The 13,515-nt window shown below is 43.1% G+C and overlaps 1 protein-coding gene across 1 annotated transcript in view; it reads right to left on the bottom strand.

Moving 5' to 3' along the window:
• Positions 1-13,515, bottom strand: part of LOC115099811 (cytosolic carboxypeptidase 6-like) — a 1,627,912-nt gene that overhangs the window by 266,297 nt on the left and 1,348,100 nt on the right. The window contains exon 7 of the mRNA XM_029617660.1: positions 9,055-9,144. Coding sequence (XP_029473520.1) covers positions 9,055-9,144 — 90 coding nt within the window. The remainder of the gene's footprint in view (positions 1-9,054; positions 9,145-13,515) is intronic.

The raw sequence follows: 13,515 nt of genomic DNA, 5'->3' as shown, positions 1-13,515 counted from the left end.
TACCGCATTTTGATAAATCCAGGCCTATAGCAGCTTGGCTTGCTCTGGTTTCCTAATAGGAGGTGTTTTGGTGTTTAGGGCCTGGTGTAATTTTTGCAGTGCTGCCTTTTCATAGGTAGGGTTGTTACTGTTTGAGTTCCATAATGCAGGTGTAACTTTGTGCGCATTACTTTGTGTGCATTATTGCAGATCCTGGAAGTCTGTTAGGTGCTATATTTCTGTTTTGCACTGCATGCAGAGTGGCTTTTTGGGGTTTCCATTCCAGTTTCTGTTTCCATATTTGTAATTTGTGGTCTTTCTGTATTTGGTGAAGGTCAATTCTATGTGTGTGACTGAGGTGAAGTATTTTACTAGCATGTAGGCATTTGTGTCAATATTATTTGTTGTGTTTTCTCAACAGAACATGCATTGGTGGTAAATTACTGTTTTTTCATAAGGAGGGCTATTGCACCTGGTAGGCAAGAGTGTTTATGTTGTTGTTACTGAGATGACAGCAGAAATATCTTTTTTGTATGGTAACTTGAATGGAGACTGTCCTAGTTCTGTTCTGTAGCCATTGTTGAGGGGGTCCTGTAGATACAGAATATATGTTTACATTTAGCCCCGTGACAGTCATGTGTTCTGTGTGTCACGCATGTGAGAACCATCTGTCGGGTGTGTCCCGACAGAAAAAAGGTTGAGAACCACTGAGCTAGGACCTACTTTGGACTTGGAATTTCTCTGTGATGAGTGGTTAATGCATAATTCATGTCGCTATGTCTCTAAAGAGGTTCCTTGGTTAGATCATTTTTTATTTCCTGGCAAGTCTGGATTCCTGTAAATACAAGGCAATTGCATAGCATTACAAATGCCTCAGTATATAAAAGACCTTGATTAGTTTCACATTGCTTGGCTCCCTAGGCTCAAGGATACCCAGTGTAGCAATTCTGAGGACATGGCTTCTAATTGGCAGTCCTGTCTGAATTATATTTTACATTTGCTTGCACCTCTGAAGATTTTTTTTCTAGTCACAGGAGTCACCAAGCCCCTTGGTTTATGCCTACTGTAAGAGACTACAAGTGTGAAGTTAGATGCGCTGAGCGCCTTTAGTGGAAATCAAGAACAGGCACCACTGTAAATTGTTATAAATTGAAATTGAGCTTTTACAAACAGTTAATTGATAATACAAAATGAGATTATTCTTCATCTCACAGTCGAATGAGATGTTTTTGATTGCCAAATCTTTGGCTAAACAGTGCCTTCTGTACCTTCTATCTGCAAGAGACTCAAATGTGAGGAGTTTGCCTCATTCTTTCAAAATAAAATTGCTTATCATTTCCCAGATAGTGCTGATAATTGGTCAGTGGACGAGTTTGGGGGAGATATTTTATAAGAGCATTTTGAACCAGTAACTACTTCTGAGGTTGGGCAAATTATTAGTAAGCTGAAAGATAACCTCTTCCACCGATTTCATGTTCTAGTGTTTTATTCAAAACTTTGCAGGTAGATACTGGTATCTTCATTGCTATTATAGTGAATTTATCTTTGAAAGAAGGCCATATGCCAAAATTATTGCTTGCCTTCTTTTCTCCCATTGATCTTCATTTTACAACATGGCGATCATCTAATTCATATTCTTTAGCCAAGTATGTAACCTTGGTATTCAGAAAGGGGTGGATTTTAAAAGCCCTATGCACGCCAGGCCTATTTTAAAAAGGCCCAGCGATGCACGTAAAGCCCCGGGATGCATGAAAGTCCTGGGTCTTGCAAAGAGCGGCGGTCCGGGGGCGGAGTAGGGCCAGAGACCATTGCCGTTGAGTCAGAGGACCGCGTGCCGGCAAGCTGCCGGCACACGCAACTTGCACCTGCCCAGAGGCAGGTGCAAAAGGGAAGACAAGGGTCAGGGGGAGGTTAGAGTAGGGCTGGGGGGGGGGAAAGGTTAGGGGAAGGGGTGGTAAGGTCAGGCTAGGGGGAAGGGAAGTTTCCTCAGAGGCCACTCCGATTTCAGAGCAGCCTGGGAGGGAACAGGGGAAGGCAGTGCGGCTCGGTGCACGCAAGGTGTACAATTGTGCACCCCCTTGCGCGCACCGACCCCTGATTTTATAACTTGCGCAAGTTATAAAATCGGGTGTACATGTGTGCACGCCGGGTAGCGCGTGCACATGGTCGCCCACGCACACCCTTTCAAAATGTACCCCAAATATTCTCCATTCTTGTTACATCTCTATATTACTTAGTCTGTGGTTAAAAAATCTTTTTTCAAGCTTATGTTATTGTGTCATGGCTTTTTGGATTATGATTTTCAAACATTGATTCAGGCATTGGTGATAGCTCAACTTGATTATTGCAATCAGGGGTGGTTCTACAATGAGGCAAGGTGAAGCAGTTGCCTCAGGCAGCAGAATTTTGAGGCAGCAAAAAAAGCCCCTCTCAAAGTGCCCAACGGCATCCGCCTCACCCTGCCCCAGGACCTATCGGGGCTTCAGACATGTCCCGATGGGTCAATCCAACTTATCATGTGGGTTAGTCAATCACAGCAGCTCCATGCTCACGGAGCCGCTGCAACCAACACTAGCCACGCAGTAGCAGTTTTTTGCTTGGCGAAGTCTGCCTTTTTCATTTTTGTGGTAGCAATGGCAGTGGCAGCATGGAACCATATCTGGGGAACCTTCTGGATTTGGCCCATAGACTCCAGAATTCCCTCACAATACCATCAACATCAGCAGCAACCTGAAAGCTACACTTCCTTGATCACCTTTATTTTCCACCCCCTGAGGCTAGCACACAAAAGGCTCTACTGCCACAGGCCATAGCTTCAGCAGAGACCAATATTCCCTCCCAGCAAAGGAGATCCCTGCACAAACTGCAGTCACGTACCTTAGAGAGCCCATCAATGGGTCATAGACACAGACCCATTGGCATACTGGGCATGCAAGACTTTACTAAGGTTGCCCAGCATTTCCTTCACTACCCACTAACCACGGTGCCTAATAAATATGTATTCTTTATGGTAGGGGTAACTGTGAATCTACATCATTCACAGCTTGCACCAAAGTTGGTGGAAAAGTTGGTCTTTTTTAAGATAAACCTCCCTCTGTTATGTTTGACAACACTGGAAGCATAGGCTATCATCATTGCTGTCAGGATAGTGCTCTAACAGCAGTGTTGTCATCTTATGCATCCAGCATTGCTGAAAGCATCCATGTGCACGTGCCGGGAACTGCACGCACATGGACATGTGTGCACGCCTTTTAAAATCGACCCCTTAGTCTAGCATTTCCTTTAGGTTATATCTTTTGCTCTTTCTTATTTTTTACCCTTTGTAGAGTATGAATTCATTTTTAGATGTTTGTCATATTTTGTTTTATGATTTTGAATTGAGTCTAAGTTACATTTTTATGTGATCATTAAGGGGTAGATTTTCAGACGAGCGCGAACAGCCTACTTTTGTTTGCGCTCCAGGCGCAAACAAAAGTACGCTGGATTTTAGTAGATACGCGCGTAGTCGCGCGTATCGGCTAAAATCCTGGATCGGCGTGTGCAAGGCTATCGATTTCGTATAGCCTGCGCGCGCCGAGCCGCGCAGCCTACCCCCGTTCCCTCCTAGGCCGCTCCGAAATCGGAGCGGCCTAGAAGGGAACTTTCCTTTGCCCTCCCCTCACCTTCCCCTCCCTTCCCCTACCTAACCCACCCGCCTGGCCCTGTCTAAACCCCCATCCTACCTTTGTCGGGGGATTTACGCCTCCCGGAGGGAGGCGTAAATCCCCGCGCGCCAGCGGGCCTCCTGCGCGCCGGGCCGCGACCTGGGGGCGGGTACGGAGGGCGCGGCCACGCCCCCGGGCCGTAGCCACGCCCCCGTACCCGCCCCCAAAACGCTGCCGACACGCCCCCGCAACGCCGCGCGCTCCGGCCCCGCCCCCCGACACGCCTCCCGACACGCCCACTCCGAAAACCCCGGGACTTACGCGAGTCCCGGGGCTCTGCGCGCGCCGGGAGGCCTATGTAAAATAGGCTTCCCGGCGCGCAGGGCCCTGCTCGCGTAAATCCGCCCGGTTTTGGGCGGATTTACGCGAGCAGGGCTCTGAAAATCCGCCCCTAATTGTTTTTATTTGATGTTTTATACCTGTTTATGCTTTTCATGGAATCCACTTAGAATAAGGGGGTCATTTGCTACAGCTTTCGCACGTGATAGCTAGATCGGGGAGGAGTCAGGGCAGCACCGGGGCAGACGCGGCAAAGACATCGCTGACGGCGAAAAGGTAAGGCCCCTTATCGCCACCAGTAACGCACCCATTAGCACCACCTTTCACAGTGGTGCTATTGGTTTGTGAAAGCCAGCAGCGATTGCACCACGGTGGTGTGATTGCTGCCGGCTTTCGCAGGCCCACTCCCCGCTTCGCCCCCCCCCACCTCCCAGTACCACGTGATTCACTAAGGCCTGCGATTTTAGAAAATCCAGGCCTAAGTGTTCTATATAAGAGAAAAAGAAGACATTTTAAATAAATAAATAGCATAATAACTTATTTAGCTAACTCTAAATATTGGAGTTAGCCAGATAAGTTTTTGGTTAAATCAATTTCACCCAAGAATGCCCCCAAAATACCTCATGGTACCAGGTAAATATTATCCAGATAATGACTTATCTGTACTTAATGTACCCAGATATGCAGCCACAATATTTAAACATCAGGATTTAGCTGGATAACTCAAAGGGTTCAGGATAAACCCCTTTGAACAGCAACCTAACAGATTTTTTTTTTTAAACTACGGTACAGTTATTGTTGTACCTCCAGAAATAAAACTGGTTTGGAATTGGCATGAAGTAAAGGGACCATGACCTTTAGTGTAAAAATATGCTTTCTTTTGCCTGTCTCTAGTGGTCTTTCTAATGCCAATCCTTTCTAGTAGTGAATCACAGTATCTGTATAAAAAAAAAAAATAGCTCTCAGAAGCTGGAGGTTAATTCTTCATTTTTCATTTTGTGAGGCTGCCAGAAATGTGCATATAGATTGTAAAATGCAGTGTATCTCGATTCTGCTGTGCTTTCTCATCAGTCCTTCTGACACTAATTACATATACACAAGGTACTGTAACATTATCTGCATTTTGCAGAATGGTTCAGTACACAATACAGGGCTCATTGCTCTCTGAATACTCAGCTCTCTTCCTTGTATTGCTGGTTGAGGAAGACATGCCCTTTAACAGCAGGCAAAGCACAATTCTGATTTACTTTCAGGAGGGCTGTTTTCAAATGTTTACAATTCATTATAAAATGTTTGCTTTTAAAGCCAGATACCTTTTTAAATACCAAGTCCCACAAACCGTCTGTATTTTCACATTTTGTTTCTTATTTTATTGTTCTTAAATTGTATTATATTTTTTACTGTTTTTGATAATGTTATTTGTGATTGATGTTCTGTTATATTGTTTATTTATATAATTGTTGTAAATATTTTGAGTACATTTTCTGTGGAAAGGTGTGGATAAATCAAGGATGCGATTAGATATCTTTACATTTTCTTTACTTTTAAAATGCTCCGATACTGTCTTTTACTGTGGCTAGTATTGCAGCTTCAGAGGCAATTTATTCCAGTAGATAACATGTAATATTTTTTCAGACTAAGGGCCTCATTTTCCAATTGGATCGCACGCGATAAGGGACGTTTCGCACGCGAAATGTCCCTTATCGCGTGCAATACCTAAATGGGGGCGGAGTCGGCCCCAGAAGAGGAGGAGTCAGGACGTCACCGGGGCCGACTCCGCAAAGACGCCACGGACGACGAAAAGGTAAGGCCCTTTTCGCGTCCGAGTTCGCGCCCAATAGCTACACCTTCTATGGTGGAGCTATTGGGTGCGAAACCGGCAGTGATCGCACCGCGACGGTGCGATCGCTGCCGGCTAGCACAGGCCCGCCCCCTGATTCAGCCCCCCGCCCCTCATTCCCTAAAGTATCACAGGCCTGCGATATTTTACAAAATGAGGTCCTAAGTCATGTAAATAAATTCCAGATTCTGCTATCCAGCTTACATCTGGAGAAGAAATACTGTCTAGGAAACAGAGCACAGCACTATGAACTTGGAGAAGTTCTGATACTTGTGAGTTCTAGCCCTGTTTCGGTCCTAGTTGCAGGGTGACCTAAGGCAGGTCACTTTGGGGTTCCTTAAGAGTAGATTGGTGTCTTCCTCACGTTTGTGTTTTTCCCTACAACCTTCATTTCTTCATCGAGGGTGACTGAATCGATTGGCTTCGATCCACCATAATATTCTGAGTCGATGAGCACAGGAAGCTTTAAAAACATTTTAAGCAATAAGAAATTTCAAACTTACTTTTAATAATATGTATCATTTTCATAGTGCCACTGGATGAGGACAGTGCCGTACAATACCGATAAGTATTCAGGTGCAATAAATCTCTGCCTCAAAGCGCTTACATGAGGACATGGGAGATAATGTGACACGGAATATCAGTTGAAGAATCAGGATTTGAACCCTGATTTCTCTGGTTCTCAGTCCACTTCTGTAGCTACTAGGCCACCCTTTCTCCCAAATTGCTGAACCACTTCACTTTAAAGGTTTCTGTTGCTTCTGATCTTAAAACAATCAGGACGAGGCAAGCAGTTTGTCAAAAAAGAAATCCACCACTAAACCGCATGGATCACGTTACTTCTGGCTCCAGTTTTATCTGAACTACTTTTGGCTATACATGACATGCAGCATGTCGGCTTTTCAGTAAAGCTCAGCCCAACCTGCTTTGCTATTTCAGAGCAACACTTATGTGAACGGGAAACACGCACACGCTGCAGTAATGACTTCCCTCTCCTTACATAATGCATTTTTGATCTAGGATAATCATATAATAGCAAAACAAGCATTGCATTTTAGTCGTGGGTATGTTATGGATTTAAAACTATTTATGGGAAGGCAGACACAAGAAGACATTAACAAGACACTGTCTGCTACTAGTGAAACATATGTATTTTATTCTGCCTCTCTCATGGTTGAAAATTAACATATGATTTGCAAAACAGATCCTTTGTCTTTGGGCTGGCAGGAGAAGAGCACCATCTGGCCGGTGTTATATTAGGTGATTCTATATGCTCCAAACGAAGCAGTATCTGATCTGAGGGAATATTTAGCATGGCTGTCAGTATCTGCCAGCAACTATCACAGGCCCCTGCCACCCCAACTGCAGAAAAGCTTGTTCTTGTGACAGTGAGCCGCACCAACACAACTGAATATGACTGGGCAATTTGGAAAACGTACCCGGATTGTTCCAGTGAAGAGATGACCTTGCAGCTGATGATAATAATTTCGTGTACCGGCCCCGCAGAAATGATAATGACAGTCGCAGCAGTCCTGCGTGCATTGCTGAATGCACCGTATCAGCAGCAGGCTCCTGGATCTTGCCCAGTCTTCCTACTGGTAATACTGCTGCTGGCACCATTGTAAAGAAATACCAATACTCCTGCTCCACTTTGGCATTCCCATAAAGGAAAGGACCATATTCAGCAGCTCTGCTAGTTAGGCAGATAAGCTGACCCAGCTAACTTAGCCCATATATTCATACAACCGACTCTCTTTAAGTTAGTCGGATACATTTATCTGTGAACCCACCAAATAACTTATCCAGCTAACTCTGCTACCCTTGTTAAATGTAACTGCATCTTCGGTCACCACAGTTCTAGTTTGATGTATATACTACCTACACTCCTGTTTTATGTAAACCAGCAAGATATGTTTTCATGATTGCCGGTATATAAAAACCTTAAATAAATAAATAAATAAATAAATAAACTCAACTCCTTCCAGTTATGCACCAGGAATTCCCCTAACTTATCTGACTAACTTATTATCCAGCTAGAATTTATCCGGGATAAGTGCCCAAATCTTCATTTAGACAGATAACATCTGAGTTATCCCGCTAAATGCTTTTGAATATGGACCTTGACCGTGACCATTTCAAAGCCACTGACTCATGTGACTGCATGTTTACCCAGTTACATTGCCCTTATGAACAACTTTCTGCCTCACTATGGCTAAAAGCGATGCAGGGGCACTGAGGGGAGGCATTCTCAGAGCAGGAATAGGATGGGGAGGGCAGTGACGTACATAGATTGTTCTTTTTAAATGTACACATGCTCTTTTCCAGCCGCTGAATATACATGGGTTCATTTTTCCCACTCACTGTGCCACTGAATATCAGGCGCTCAGGGACCTTAGTGACGGGAGAGAGATGAGCACACATCAAGAAAGACCTGTGACAGGCAGGTACCAATGGACAAACTGGGTGGGCCAACTGCTCTACTGTTACCAACAGCTTCTAAGTTTTAATATTACTAAAGACTTGAAGTTTTTCGTTCTACTTCTTTGGAGATGGATCCTCCAAATACATGATTTTTAAAGAGCACGTTTCAAACAGTTATACCCGGGTAACTAAGCAGGTTTCTGAGTAAAATCCTCAATTGAAAACTGTACCCACCCTCTGTGAGCATAAGTTCCTGTGCTGCTTTACAAAACCGGATATTTTACACTCACAACAAAATACCCTGAGGCCTGCAAGCTAGCCCATGGGGACTCAAAATTACCCCCTTAAAGTATCTTCTATCTTCAGAAAGCTTTAAAGCTGGCATGGATGAAGATAGCTGCCTCCTTTTGGAATAAATCTTGTTGGGGGAACTACTGCCCATGCCATAGAAGGTCATGAGAAGTAGAGCAAATAATGAAGCAACTTCAGCAGTAAATAATCAGAAAAGCTAAAGAAGTGGCAAATGCAGTCAGATCAGCGCACCGACAGCTCATTTTTAAAAAATAAATAAGTTGTCACTTTTAACTGTACTCGTGTCCAAATGTTAGTCATACTTTCATCTACTCCCAGCATTTCCACTTGGGTTCATTTCATGTTCCGTGAATCTTGCACGCCATGGTCCTAGAGTTGATTCTGAATGGGAAATGGCTTAGGTACCCTGCCTTGAGAAAGGCAAATGAACCAAGGCAACTTGGTAGAGTCGGCTGCTAAAAACACAGAAAAGACTGTTTGTATTCAAACCAGAGTGCTACATGGCGACATGGTACTGACCTTGACACACAAAGGAGGCTGGAGTTTCCCCAGGGTGTACCCGTGCAGTAATGAACACCACCTTTTGATCTGCTCCAGGCCTCAGGTTTGCTGTAGAGAAAAGACAGGATTCATGAACTGGGCTCCACATGTAAGACACAAAGGGCCATTAATATTAGAGCATCTCCTTTCATTAAAGGTGCTCATAAATTATAGACAGAATCCATAATTAAATGAGTTCCCGAGCTAGTCCTGTCATGAGACACAGAACCAAGGCCCACCAGCACAAATTACTAATGTAGTGACATGAAAAAACAACTCTAGCAACAACAAACTTAGTTTTCCTTTTTAAAAACAAGATTTACAACATTGAGTTTAACGGTGCAGTAATTGCTCTCTCACTTGTGATAAATATTCCCCTTGGGGCAACAGGAGAATCAGTGGGGCTCCATTCACATTGTAAAACCAATTGAACTCTGCATTAGACTTGATACAAGCTTTAGCAAGCTACCAAAAAAGGTAAGATGCTAGCAAATGCCATTTATTAATCCCATTTAGTGTCTGTGTGTGTGTGTGTTGGGGGGGTTTTCACCAGTTGGGTCCTGTGCACTTCACCTTGGAATTTAAATGCTAGATGACAAAGCTAAAAATTCACACACGCTGGAAAATTACCAAGGACACAATGTACTTGCAATTTTATAAGATTTAAAGGAATTATTGTTAAATATAAACTAAAAAACATAGCACTAAGATGAAAAATGTCGCTGTTCTCTTCCAGTTCAAATGTATACAGTTCTCCAGTAAAGGAATCTTTTAAGCAGCAACAATGGACACATTTAAGTTATTGCAGTGCACATTTCAAATGACACCGAAAGGAATGTAGAATTCTATATTGCTCTTCAGTTACGAAATCCATACTATGAACTGATTTGCTTTCTTTTGCATGATTATTTTCTTTATTAAATAGTCAAGCAGTCTTGTTTTATCAATCAATGCATTGCACTGCTGAGATCATCATTGGTATTTCTTGGACACATTATAAAACGTTTTGGTGACAGAAAAAAAAATGCTACAATAACTCTTATCAATGGTGGTCAAAATCTATTTAAGGGGGAAATTTTCAAAGCCTTTTCTGTGCAGCAATGGCCCAAGGTTTGTGCCTAGAAATCTATGAAGGAAACTCAATTTCCAGCATACTTTTATGTGCACAAATTAAATAGGAGTCCATGGAGCAGATCTGACATTTTTGTGCATACTTTTGATTCTAAAAATATGCACTCAGTTAACTCACACATGTTATGCCCTGCAGGTGTGACTTTGTGTGAGTTAGCTGGTGCCTGGTGTGCATTCATAGTGATAGTTTTTTAAACAAATCTAAGCACATTAGTTCACTTTGAAAACTGGCATAACTTATGTGATTAGGCAACGCATAACTTGCATGGCTTGTTATAACATTATCCTCTAAAAGTGCACTAAGTTATATCAAACTAAATCAAAGTGATTTTAATTATTTCTTGGGGATTTGATGAGAAATTAGGAATTCTTTTTTCATTTTTAATTTTACGTGTAAAGGTCCCTCCGGAGTCATTACCGTGAAGCCCTGCATGAACTGCTTTCGGCTAGGATAGTACAAGGGACAGTCTCTCCCTTTCAGGGTGCTGGAATGGCCGTCCCTCTGGGAAAGAAATAAAAGCAGCTCTCCTGAGAGCTCTGGGCAGGGCAGTTTGGTTTTGGAGATCAGAGGAGGTGCTGGAGTTTTGCCTTTGTTGGTTTGGGCCTACACTGGGACTCCAGCGCCGCCTGCTTGCGGTCCTTGGGCAGCCCTTTCAGTCCACTCACTGGCTGGCTGGATTTTTCTTTGTAAGGAACCTGTAAGACCTCTGGGTGTTGCTTGGGGAGAGGGCATGGGGAACCCCCTCCTGGGAAGATCTGCCTTTCTGCAACCTCCCTGGAGGACAGAGGCAGAGTGGTGACCTGCGGCAGTGCTTTGTGGTGTTTAGATTTAGTTTTTTGGGACAGGGACATTTGGGGGTTAGAGTTTGCTGCCCCTTCTTTGAGAGCTGCGTGATACAGTGGATCCTTTTCCATCAAGGATTCGAAAGAGAAAAAAAAATCAAGAGATACATTGGAAAACCACAGGTAAAATCAATATCAGGTTACATCTGAGGACCCCCATGGAATCTTCATCCCTGTGAATTTCTGCCCAGACTGGGTTATTCCATTTTTCTATCCAGTTTGGAGATTTTTTTCCCCACCCAGATCAGGAAACCCCTGACCACTTGGGATTCGCATTTATCCTAGGCCTGGATGGTGAAGGGAGTCCCTAGCCTTGGAAAAGAAAGAAAAGACCCTTGCAGAGAGCAAGAACTGTAATAGCTCTCTGTGGAAAACAAAAAACTGATGAGAACTGTGCCTATTACCATTCAGATTACAACTTCAGTAAAGTTTATTTATGGACACTCAGCCAGAGTCTCCAGTGTCATTTGTGTGGCGCTAGCGTCCATCAGAAGGGACAGAAAAGGGGTGCTCTTCCAGGGAACATGACAATGTCACCCCTGCAACCTAAGGCTCTGGAGAAGTTGTATTTCCCCCCCATCAGTAAAAGAGCCAAGCCGGGGGGAAAGAGACTGTGTGCAAGAGTTTGAATAAGCCATTGGCTCCAAGAGAACTAACATGCCTTTTATGGCCCACATCGGTATTAAATGGTTATCCAAAGACAGGGTTACATAAGCATCACAATGTGCCGACTTTTAACCACATACAGGATGGGCAATTTTCAGATAGCTCTTTTGCTTGGGTAAATAGGTATTTACATGCATAAATGGCTTTTGAAAATTGCTCTTTTAATGTACTATAGAACAAAAAAATGGTATGTACTAGAGAATAAGCAAACAATTAACTTTGTTGTCTGTCTCCAACACGTTAATTCATTCCTATAAAGTACATATAAATGTACATAGCATATAGCAGACATATATCCTGGATATGGGGTTTGAATGATTATGAGATACAAGTGAATGTACAGTAGAGATGTGAATTTATTTAAAAATAAATGGTAATTTGAACCAAAGTAGGTATTTTCATTTTTGTTCATTTTACCAGAAAACACATTTCCAATCCCAACCCAAAAATGTTTGCTTTTGGGGAATAGTGCACACTATTTGAAAATTGTGTGCATTATTTCCCAAAAATGAATTTTAAAAGGCCAAAAAAATGAAAAAACAAATGACCAAAAAAAAAATATGTCCTTGCCCATCATGAATGGATAGTATTAAAGAATTAACTTGATTAAAGTGGTTTGGTTGACCCGGTAGTTCACTGGGATACATAGATTAATCCATATATTATAGATAATACCTTCAAAGTTGCTGAGAATGACACCTCACAGATGTCTTGTACAACTCCCACACCCAATATTATCAGGGTGTACTGCTCAGCGCATCTTTAAAAAGGTTTCCAAGCGAGGTTAGCAAAGCCTGTGCAGAGAGAGAGACTTAATGGACTGAAAGAAGGTGCTTACGAGAAGAAATGTGGCCAGTGCAGGAGACTTTTCAACCTTGTGGGGAGATTGTTCCAGAGGTAGAAAGTGTAAATCTGTGTAGACGATTGCTCAGAGTGGTGTACAGTAAGGAAGCAATGAGAGGGGTAGCGAGAAAAGGAACAGGACACATGGACAGAAAGAGCAGGAAGGAGCAATTTTCAAACACACTTTTTACATGGGTAAACTCCTGTGAAGAATCAGGGCCCACCATAGCCCAAAGTGACCCCCCCCCCCACCCCCCCGGACATCCAAATCAAGCGCCTGCATGGCCCAAAGCAACCCTCTGCTCCAGCCCCAGTAAGAACAAGAGCCCTCTTAGCCTGAGCTACCACTCCCTCCCTGAGCTAGGAGCAAGAGCCCGAGGGGTGGTGCAGTTTTAGCACTCCTGAAAGATTAACCCAAATTGTGTTAACACGATTTGCGCTAGCCGCATGTGAATATTAATAAGCTGCTTGGCATGCATTTGCATGGATGAAACTCATTTCAGTATTCTTCACACCATGCCAAGAAAGTTTGCTTTAGCGGTAATACAAATACGTTAACGTTAATACAAACCCACTAAAGCTGTGTTATGCATGTTAACGCACTTTGGTAAATAGGGTCCAAAGTGCCTATAGCTGTAAATTCTGCTGTGACATCCCTCTTCATCTACATCCTTTTACTGTACAGCTTTGAAAACAAACACCACCATGCAATCAATCACTGCATTTCAACCTGCAATTCACTCGCACAATCAGGCAATACCATTCCATAGCTCACTCTATACCGAACTAATAACGGAAGCCTATCTCTTGAAAGCAAGTGACAAATGTATTTAGTCCAATAAAAAGTTGTTGCTTTACAGTTCTAATGATGGTATTGCTGCTCAAAAAAATTCACACTTAGCCTAATTCAGCCATCGTTGGACTTTCCTTAAGCCCATTTTCATTGTAAAGCTTTAA

The sequence above is a fragment of the Rhinatrema bivittatum genome, chromosome 10 (assembly GCF_901001135.1).
Source record: "Rhinatrema bivittatum chromosome 10, aRhiBiv1.1, whole genome shotgun sequence".
Taxonomy (NCBI): domain Eukaryota; kingdom Metazoa; phylum Chordata; class Amphibia; order Gymnophiona; family Rhinatrematidae; genus Rhinatrema; species Rhinatrema bivittatum.
Note: the sequence above shows the minus strand (reverse complement) of the source record. Positions and strands in the feature narration are given on the sequence as shown.